This window comes from Atta cephalotes, assembly GCF_000143395.1.
Source record: "Atta cephalotes unplaced genomic scaffold scaffold00030, whole genome shotgun sequence".
NCBI classification, from domain to species: domain Eukaryota; kingdom Metazoa; phylum Arthropoda; class Insecta; order Hymenoptera; family Formicidae; genus Atta; species Atta cephalotes.
The window spans coordinates 2,881,701-2,893,498 of record NW_012130094.1 but is presented as its reverse complement, the minus strand read 5'-3'; the positions used below and the strand labels follow the sequence as shown (position 1 = coordinate 2,893,498).

At 29.2% G+C, this 11,798-nt stretch overlaps 1 protein-coding gene across 1 annotated transcript; it reads left to right on the top strand.

Annotated features, from left to right (window-relative positions):
* Positions 1-872: 872 nt before the first annotated feature.
* On the top strand, positions 873-3,292 carry LOC105620895 (RNA polymerase I-specific transcription initiation factor RRN3). Its single transcript, XM_012202373.1, has 7 exons — positions 873-1,070; positions 1,222-1,441; positions 1,527-1,629; positions 1,705-1,860; positions 2,115-2,612; positions 2,698-2,876; positions 2,967-3,292. The coding sequence occupies exons 1-7, from the start codon at positions 873-875 to the stop codon at positions 3,290-3,292; spliced, it is 1,680 nt and encodes a 559-aa protein (XP_012057763.1).
* The last annotated feature ends 8,506 nt before the right edge of the window (positions 3,293-11,798 follow it).

Here is an 11,798-nt window from a genome sequence, read left to right as displayed (position 1 = left end):
TCATTGAATTTTATTTTATTGTTACGTATTAAATATATTATTATATTAATTATATTATGATAATAATTATGCTCATCTATGTAAAATGGAAGACGTTTATTAGATTTTTGTATATTAATGTATATACATGACATTGGAATGGTCTCATCATTAATGTAGCCGTAGTTTCCAAACCGAAAATAGATACACTAGGAATAGTATACAATTTCTAGAAACATCCACGATAACAGGAAAAAGACTGGGCTCTTTGATTTCTCTCTGACTTAAGAATTACCTTTGTTTCTTTCTTTTACAACGCGACGCGTGACGCGCTTAGTGAAAACTCTTAGAAAACTCTTCTTTAAAGTACCTTACACTATAGGCGTTCAGATTTCCTGGGTTACCTGGGTGCTCCTCAGGTCTTATGTCATCCTTATCTAATGTACGATAAACAGCAAGGATGAAGTGTCACACTTGGGTGACACTCGAGTATCTGAACTCAGCAATGGATTGGCAACACTGCTGATCGGCTGAAAGTGTATGATCACGTATGGTGAAATAATTTGTTAACACGTGGGATGTAAGTCTTATCCAAAGAATAGAAATTAGAAACGTACGTGTGTACAGCAATTGCTGGAAAGAGTTTATCTTATGTGAAGTGAAAATCGTACATACTCATCAAAGTAAGTAGCTCCGTCTAATTTGTTTTAACGTGCGCTTAACCTTATTTCTCTTGCCGCTCTACATGCTACCTCGCGTTCACATGTGCTATTTTACTTATATCGACGAACGCTTCTTGATTACAAGTTAAATTTGGAGCAGCGCTTTACGAGATAGCTCTATCATTAATTAGACCCTAATAGAGTTCTTCCGATTAATTGTCTGTTTAATAGATGTCTGTGGTATCCTCAAGAATCAGCAGCGTGTCATCTATGTTGAAAGACAGTGGAGTTAGAGCGCAGTTTATTAAACAACCTGACAAAATATGCACACTCCCGAAAGATGTTAAAGATATATTATATAATTACAAGGGTATTAGAAAAAAAGAATACGAGAAGTTGATACATTCGATTAAAAATTGTATTATAAAGGTAATGGTATTATAAGACAGAGAAAAGACGCAGAGAAAATTTACAGTCTTTTACAATGCTTGATATATATGTATCATATATATTAATTGTATATTATGATGTAAGACTACTTTCTTTAAAATGCTCTTTTTGTTTCTTTTTTTCTTATCAGGATAACAATTTAGCAGAATTTATAACTGAGGTAATGCAGTATATATCCTTGTTAGATATTGAACGCAAATTGTTTGTTGAAGCACTTCTTCAAATCAACTGGACGAATAGATCATCACAAGTGATTTTTACATATAAACTCTTTTTGCAAAATTTAGCGTGTATGCAGACATTTCACACAAATATTGTAATAAATTGTCTCGTCGAATTATTTAAACCAAGTAAATTTTATATTTATTACTAGTCTCTAATAATATTTTATTGATAATAATATAATATTTATTATAATACTTATGTTTATAACAGAAAATAATATCGAACATGAAATTGGACAATTTAAAGATGAAGATATGGAAAGGCTAAATCACATTCATGATATATTACGTGAAATTTTAAGAGTAGTACCAATGTAAGATATAGAAAAGTGATTATGAATTATTAATTTTTGTCATCATTAACATATATACATGTTATAATTTTTTAGGTCAAATAAGGATTTACTTGAAGCCCTCGATTCAAATTTTCCATTCTATCTTGTACATGGTACTTATATACATGAAATTTACCTCTATGCATTATTAGAAATTCTAAATTATGCACCTCAGCTAAGAAGAAATATTTTAATCCTTATTATTAGAAAGTAAGTTTTTCTATTATTCAATAAATGAAATTTTTGACTTTACTATAATTAATGAAATAAAGAAACAGATTACTATTTACCTCATTCTTTTACTGACAATCTTTAACTAAAAAAAATCAGTCTTTTATAAAATTTTAAAGCTTACATGAGATGAATGTTTGATTTGAACTTGTAATCTATCAACCGTTCTCGTACAAAATTATTTTTTTGACTTTACTAGTAAGAGAATAAATAATAGTATATCTGTATTGTAGGCTAGTGACGTTGGATGCCAATGTACCTTGTGAAGAAGTAAACAATGATGAAGATATGGTAGAAGATGATTGTATCAATAATGGAACAAGTGACAATTTGACCAAAATTAACAATGATACAGACAAAAGTAGGACTACACATCCAACTGCACGTATACTAGACTCGTGCCTGGAATTATTTTTTAAATATATGCATGAGTTTTGTTTTGTGAATGACGTTCTGCAGCTGAAGAATCTGGAGATAATATATAGCGATATTGTCTACGCATTTGAAAAAGAAATATTAAATATGTACGGCATTCGATACGTGCAATATATCGTGTTCTACATGAGCAGTTTTGGACAATTGCGAATTTCTACAATTGAGGAAAGGTTTACAAATTGGTTGTGGCGTGAAGTAGTTGTGAAACCTAATTCTACAGTACCACCGATTTATCGGCAAACAGCTGTTTGCTATATTTCTAGTCTGCTTGCAAGTGCTTCATTTATCTCTCCGCAGTAATTAATACATATCTTTGATAACTTTACATAAATAATACATATCTAAAAAAGAGCATATCTAATATTTGTCATTTTCTTTCAGATTAGTGGAAACGATGATATCTAAATTTTCGCAATGGCTAAACGAATATATCACTTCACAAGAATATTCGGAATATATTGAGGATTATGCAAAACACGTTGTGTTTTATTCTATTTGTCAAGCGTTCTTTTATTTATTTGTCGCGAGGTACAAGCATTTTGTATTTGACTTGAAATATGGTGAGTCATTTATACTTGTTGTATGAAAGCTACAGATTTAATAACGAGATAAATTTGTATTGTGTAAACATATTATTTTTTTCTTTTCAGAGAAATTTCTTCAGAATCTTTCTCTTTCAATATCCAAAATCGTTACTTGTAAATTAAATCCCTTGAAGATGTGCGACACCAAGATCGTTCACGCTTTTGCCCAAATTACAAGAACATACGGACTAGCCTACTGCGACTCTGTAATCGAATATAACGAGCGCAATCAATTACCCATTTTTGGGATGGAATCCCATTTGCCCGTTCTAATTCCTAATTTTTTTCCGTTCGAATCTTATACATTAGAACATAGTGGACGAAGAATAACTCCTTTATTTTATAATAATATGGCAAATATTGACTGTCGGTCAGTTAATAAATGTGAATAAGGAAAAAAGTGATTTACATATGTATATATAAATAAATTATGATGCCACACAGAGAGAAAAAATTGTTGAACGCATAAAGGATTGCAAAATTTAATTGTCTGTCAAATTTGCTTGCACAGCATATTTGACAAATATTTTGCATTGTAAATAATTTTTGTAACGAATATTAAAAAAATAAGTATTTGTTACGTCTGCAAATAATTTTGCGATTCTCATTTGCATCATTTATAGAATTGGCATTCATAGCTTTTTCTCTGTGTACATCTAAAATCAGTATATGCAAGTAGATTTTTTTTATTCTTTCGATTGTTTGTAGAAATTAAAAGATACACAACAATTACGTAATGCTTTTTTTTTAATTGCTATGTTTTATCGAAAAATTATATGCAATAACTTATTTAATAAAATGTTTTGAAATGATAAAATTAGACTGTGTGTACACTTTATTAATGCTGTATCAATTTAAAAAAAAATACCGGATAAATGGAAAAAATTTATATGCTAGAATTAATTGAAAAGATAAGTTCTGCACTTATATATATAATAAAGTTATCCAGATACATCCATTTTAGATGAGACAAAAGATTAGTCGAGCTCAAAGATCAATCTAAATGAACAGTGCAATGCATTAGAAATTTTATATTTTAAGGTTCCATGACAGAATTTCGGAAAAGTAATATAACCACTCCAGATTAGCGTGTTAGACGAACGCTCTAAAGTTAAATAATCCCGATTGATCAGTATTATTTTTCTGAGATTCCATTTTCCGAAATTTCAACGTAATTCGAGAAAACACTTTTAAATTAATCGATTACTTTTTCCGTATATTAATGCCCGTTTCTACGTATTAACTTTAATACTTTGGTTTAACTGACTTTAACTATCTCTTTTTGTTCTAAGAATTAGAAAAGAACAAAGAATCAATTAAATTAAAATTAAATTTAATCTACATCGCTAGTAATGTAGTCCTTATCTTTTTCTCTTTATCTTAACTTTTAGAACTAGAAGATAAAAAATAAATTAAAAAATAAATTAAATTAAACTAATTGTTTAAATATTTCTTTTATTAATACAAAAATAATAAATATAATCGTAAAGACTATAGGAGTCAAAACGCAAATTAATCTATATTGGTAAAAATAGACATAAATCGCGGAACTTATATTTGGATTGCGAATCTACACGCAGGTTTAAAGTTCGCGATCAAACGGCGTCCCGGAAGTTCTGCGCAATAATCGCGCCATCTTTCCCCCCGTGCAACGTACCGTCCGTCCGTTCCTCGTTGGTCGTGGTGTTGGTGATCGCAATCATCGCATCGCAGCGCGGGGTTCGCCCGTGCGAATGGATACGTAAAATGGCGAGGTGCAGTTGTTATTTACTCTCGCCGAATGCATCCAAGTGAGATCGGAAGAAAAACGAGTCAAAGTGCTGAGTACGATCACTAACTCGAATTTGTTAAACACGGCGTATTTATAAAACACAACTCGTGCGAATGCTCGTGAGTATTATCGTTGTACGCTCATTATTGAGACATATCGGTTGTCCCGTGTAAGTAGAGAAGAAAAGATCAGTATCGTCGTCGCCGTCGTGCTCGTCGTAATGCGTTTCTCGATCATGTGTTTTTCAACCAGCGAATTGTCAGTTGCGCCACGCCGTGTCTCTCCATGAGATAACGTGTCGATACCGGCCTTTGAAGCCCCTCCCCGTCCCTACAATTAATCCTTTAATCCATGCGACGAGGTTATGAGATTTCGTTTAAGAATAGTTCCGCGGTCGATTTTTCTGTTTTAAATCGTCAAAAACGTGCCAATTTCTCGTTTATCATTATCGACCAGTTCGCCTGAATGTTCGAAGTTTCCTGTTTATCCTCCGTGATAGATATCGCGACAAGAAGACGAGGAAGCACGGTCGCGACTCCTTTGTGCTCTAGCTTTTAGGTTATGGTTGTCGCGAGCTTTAAACTGTACGCTGTCGCGACGTTCCGTTGCTCTCGATCATATTGCTCCATCGCGTCTCTAAAAGAATCCTGCACTGGCTCCTGCACTGTAGCTCTCGTGTTCGACAAACGCATCGTGTAGCTTTCTCCAACAAGTGTCTTGTGGAAGTTAAATCAACTTGTCCTAATTACATGTGGCGTCAGATCATTGTAAATATATTGTCGAATATAACATGTTAAGGATAACGTTAAGACATCATCTTTTTACGTTTCCTTATATCTTTTGCACAAAGAAATATTTAAATATAAACAATCTGTTCTTATATTCCTTACAGCTTCAATCACTTTAGATCATATCTGTTCATTATGTCGAAAATCAATTTGTCACTTCATTTAATATTTTATCTTATGTTATTCATAATCAGGGTAAACTAATTTTTTTTAATTATGTATTGAAATAAATTCATTAAGCTTGACCCTTTTCTTAATTTCAAATCTCAAGTTGTATGATCAGTGTGAATTCAGTGATTAGAGTCTGTATTCTGTACATGCCTATCAACAGTTTTCGGTGTCATTATGTGTCTCTAGACCTTATTCATGTCGCAAGCTCCTATCATAACTCCTGTTCATTCTACAAATATATTGGAGTATTGAAGCATGCGACGTGAATAATTCTCTATCTTGTTTCACAGCTTTTTTATTACATATAGTCTATTTTATAATTGTGTAAACATAATTGTAATTTTAGTTGTAATTGATCAATTACAGTTAAATATGAGGAGAATATTCAACTATGATTGGTCGATTCTTTGAACTGTAGAATGGGCTCAAAATATTTGCACAACACATAACGACACCAACAATTGATAGACATGTGCAGAATACAAATCCAGTTAATACATTAATGAGTCAATTCTAAGCAGATTCGTAAACCCGTACCATGTTCTCATGAAACTTATTAGAACTTATGAGTTTCCTAATTTTATGCATATGTATTATAAAACGTATGATTATTCGAAAATATCTTCGATTTTTTGTTAATTTTATAACTAATAAGAAGTCTTAAAATATTGTATAAAGATATAAGCATTTAAAAATTCTTATAAAAATATATTATGAACCTTGCGATTCTGCTTAGAATTTAGGCATAAAGATCATCTACAATAGAGGCTGTAAGCTAATCAATTTGATCAATCACAATCGAATGTGAAGAAAATAATTAATGCCCATGGGGCATAAAAAGATTTAAGCAGTAAGGTCAGAAACATAGAAAAATGTAAAGGAATAAGATGTAAGCAGTATGCGAATTGGCCAATTATAAGCTATAATGGAAATAGTATTGTGTAGTAAGTCACAATATAATAAGCTGTAATGAGTTTTCTACAATAAGCCATTACCTAAGCTTTGAGTCTTAAGCCGCAAGAAATTGACGAATAATGACCAATTACAGTCGAATGTCTGTGTTTCTGTGATTGGTCGATTTCTTCCGGCTTACAACTTACTACATCGTACTATTTCCATTGTATGATATTAAATGTTAATTACGGTACTTGGCCTCGTAATAGAGCCGAAATCCACTTAGCTAAAGAAAATGTTAATGTATGCGGCAGCTTTAAAACGTACACAGTAAGCAAATTTACCAATCACAATAGAAAACATTATGACCGTAAGGTCATAATGTAAACAGCAGCAAATCCAACATGTTGAATCTCTTTTGCTTACTGTTTAAATTGTACTGTTTAAATTTTACTATTTAAATTTTTCAATGTATCATGTCCTTTAATCGATTATCACATCGATTTTTTATAATTTACGGTATACTATCTGCATTATAAATGATCCTTTAATGATAGGTATACATGTGGACATGTATATCTATTTGTTTTATTTAATTTGAAATTAATATAAAAAAAAGACCTATATAAAGGATTTTACATTAGTTGTTCGTTTTTTATTTACTATAAGTTACGTATAATCCAAAAAATTTGGAACGTACCTGGTGATGTAATGATTTATGTTGTTACTTACTATATATAAGATTACAAATTATTGTATCTTTTAGACAGACAAGAATGTAGACACAATGAAGAGCATAGACAATAAGGAAATTAATAAATTTCAACCTATTAGAATATATTCTGTAATCGGTAGGTTGAAATCTGTTATTCCTTGTTTCTATTGCCTATGCTTTTTATTAAGTACATCTAATAATACAATTACTCACTAAAGAGTTAAGTAGTAGTCGAATGTGATTAGTTCTTATCTTTAAATCTACTAATCACATGAAGGATATGTTTCATTATTCACTGCGACTATTGAAAATTTATAATTCATACATATCGTCGAAAATTTATAATTCATACATCACGTTACATATATTATAGATTTTCAGTACTCATAGTGAATAAGAAGTACCTGAAATTGCTACTCATACTTTGTCCACAACCTTACTTTAAGAGGCCGTAAGAAATTGATCAATCACAGTCGATTATTTTTCTCATATTTAACTGTGATTAGTCAATTTCTTAGGACTGCCACACACAAAATTCCGTAACATTAATCGTAAGACGTAAACTTAAACCGATAAGAATATTGCTTTAGATCTACGTATTGTAACGTAAATAGAAATAGCAATAAACTTATTCATAAGGTGAGTTTCAACCGGTTGAAAATTCATCTTATTACGAGATTATGGATAAGTTCACTGTTGCGGAATTTTGTGTGCGGCAGCCCTCAAAGCTTACTGCTTAAGGCCTCTTAAAACAAGGTTGTGGATAGCAAACATGTTGGATTTGCTATTGCTACGTTATGATCTTACAGTTTCTATTGTAATTGGTCGATTTGCTTACGGCTTAAATCTTATGTCTTAAATTTTTTTATGTGCTATGGCAGTGGCTGATACTTTGTCCACAATCTTGCTTAAGTCTGGATCTACAATAGATTTTTAAACCATAAAAAATGAACGAATCACAATCGATTATTCTCCTCACATTCGACTGTAATTGGTCAATTTCTTACGGCTTAAGACTTAAAATACCTATTATAGATCCGGACTAAATCTTGCGTCTTATTTGCCAAGGTCTTTAATAATAAGTGATTGTACTACTGGATTTATCTATTGGATGCTTTCCATTTAATGTAACACAAGTCATCACAAACATTATTTCATCTTTCTTGGCATTCAATGAATAATAAAAACAAAATGACATTTGTGACAACTTTTGTCATCAAATGAAAAGTATAGTTTTTAGGCCTGTAGTATCTAGGTCTTAACAAGTGAGCTTTAGTAATACACATACTTACTATTTTCAAATTTATTAATATATTCTTAATAATTAATCGTGTTAGTGATGAGGGTCTTTGTACATAAAATTATATAAAATATATATATATAATTCGATAATCTCGAATAATACATTTATATTTTCTCTTATTAAAATTCCTTTTATATCTTTGATTAAACAGTTCTATTTACAATAATAATGTTTCCTTATGTTAATATTTCGAATTATCTTCTCTCGTTATAATTTGTAAATTTATTTGGTAAACAAATTAATACATCATAACCCAACTAAAATATATACATGACATACACGTTGTTATATTATTACATTTTTTTATTATGATATAAGATATCTTTGAAGCACATAAATTGTACAAAAATTTATAACTTTTTTGAATCGAAAAAAGATGCGATAGATACATACATTTTGACAATAACGATTAGTAGATAACAGAGTTGTATTTAGAATGTTGAAAAAATTAATTTCTATAGGAGACTACTTTAAAAGTTTCCATTAATGTGAAAATATTTTTCCATATTTATTTTCTTATACTTACTTAAAGTTTCTTTTCAATAAATGTTAAAGATTGTGTATTTTATAAGGGGAACACTAGGTGACGGGATTTTGATACGCTTTATATAAGCTGTTCTTGAGCGAAAAAAAAAAGATACGTGTCCGGCCGTTTCAGCCATTGGCTCAGTTTCGAAGAAATTGATTTTTTAAATTATTGTAATAATTTGAAAAACATACTGTGTAAATGAAAATATCAGTATCTTATAAATTTCATTTAATGTTATTAATTTTAATTATTTTTTTGTAATGAAATTTCATAGAATTACATATTATTGATAATTGAACATACATTTATGGAATATTTATTATTATCAACGTTATCATCGTCGTTGTTGTTATTCATATGAACGTATGAATAAGATTGTAATCAAAACCGTTATGGTTTCTGATGAAATTAGAAATTGGAAATTATTTATTAGGATTAGGAACAAGCAAGTCATATGATTGTAATCTTTTTTTGATTAACTTTAATAGATTTATTAATAATAATAGAAAACTAATTGTGTTTTGTAGACGTACGAGATGATAAAAATCATAAAAACAAGAAAAACAAATATTTACTGCATTGTGAACATCTTACGAATGAATTTTTGTTGCAGACATTTTTCTAATATCTGGCAGAAAGCAGATTTGATTGACATTATGGAAATAGCTTCTTTCAGGAATCAATTTTGATAAGAATCAAATTTTTCATTCTAAAATAAAATACATTCTAAAATTCATTTGTTAGATGTTCACAATGCAATAAATATTTATGTTTTTTTTTTGTATTTATAATTTATGTTATCCCGTATAATGTATGTCTACAAAACATGATTAGTTTTTTATTATTAATAAATCAATGTTAATCAAAAAAAAGATTACAAACATATATATATGACTTGTTCCTAATCATAATTTTTAATTTCCAATTTCATCAGAAATTGTAACAGTTTTCATTACAATTTTATTTATGCGTTCATGTGAATAATAACAACGATAACAATGTAATAATAAATATTCCATTAATAAACAATAATTTATTTGAATTATTATTTAGTTTAATTATTATCTAGTTTTTAGTTTAATTATTATCTATAATATTAATATGTAATTTCATGAAATTTCATTACAATCAAAAAGTAATTAAAACTAATAAATATTAAATTAAAATAAAATTTATAAAGATAGTGATATTTACATTTATACATTTTTCAATAATTATTTAAAAAATCGATTTTTTCGGAACAATGGACCAATGGCTGAAACAGCCAGACACGTCGTTTTTTTTCCTTCAAGAACAGCTCGTAAAAAGCGCATCAAAATCTTCAATTCCGTCACCTGATATTTCCCTTGTTAGTAGAGAGGAAAATCGCCGATATTGACATAGATCTCCTAAAGCAACACCCTCTTATTTCTCAAAAACTAACTATTGCACTTTATTAATAAAATCGTGATCTGTTTAGCTAATTAAAGAAGTATAAATCGACTAAAAATGAATTCTACGATTGTGAAAATAAAATTCTTACGATTTTCTTTTGTAAATTGCGTAGTTTAAATAACAGTACCTATATTATTGATAATATTACATTATTCTAAATGCTTGTTGTTTCTTAAATCAGTTTTTTTTTTCTTAATTTTTTTATAATACGACTTTAAATATAAAATTGGGATACAGCGTAAATCGCCACACTTGTAAATCAGATCATGAATTAACTTAATCTTTATAATGTTGCTTTATAGTGTCAAATAGTTCTATTGGAGCTGAAAACAATCGTGCATAGAATAACTTTTGAAAAATTATCGTTACATGTTTGTATCTTGCAGAACAGCATAAAGTAAATGTGCATATAATTCAATAAAAATATTTTATAATGAAGAGAGTGAAAAGATTCTAGAATATCTTATATACATTCACTTGTAGCTATTCTATGCAGATAATTCTTGTAAAAGAAAAAAATAGGAATACATAGCATTACTGCCTACTATGTCAATTTTGGAACCTATTTTGTCAAACGCTCATTTTTGCTTACTTTATGAGAAAATTAATTATTACAAAACTGTATTATAAAAATTGTTTATATCTATTATCTGATGAAAGACTTTTTATTTTGTACTTGTGTTTTTAAAGTTTATCACCTTTTGTTTAAGAAATATTGTCTAAAAACAAAGTATGTCGACATCGATGACTTTCCTCTATACATATATATTATGTATGTATGTGTGTTGTGTGTATATATATATATATATATATATATATAAACATTTTAGAATTTCTAATATAATTTTATATACGTTTACTATAAAATTCGTGCTTTACAAATACTTAAACACAATCAGATTCCAGTTAAACAATATAATTTTACAAATGCGATTTTTTATATGTGCTTTGATAATACAGCATTTAAAATCTACTTTACACAACACTATATTATTTTTATGTGTTATCAAGTTTTTACGCTGTTAAATTTACAGTGTATTTCTATATTATTTCAACATTATTTCCTCAACAATTGTATTGTTCGGTATATTTGCTTATTTTTTGAAATTATACATAAAAGTCGAATATAATTAGTTATTATTTTCCATAGGTTGTACCGCATAAATACTAGCAGATTCCTCTACAGACATGATATTGATGGATTGGTCTAAATCAGTGTATTAGCACAATCCAATTTTGGTCTTTATTAATTGAGAAAGGATCATATTTGCTAACACCTAAGTTTTGAATAAT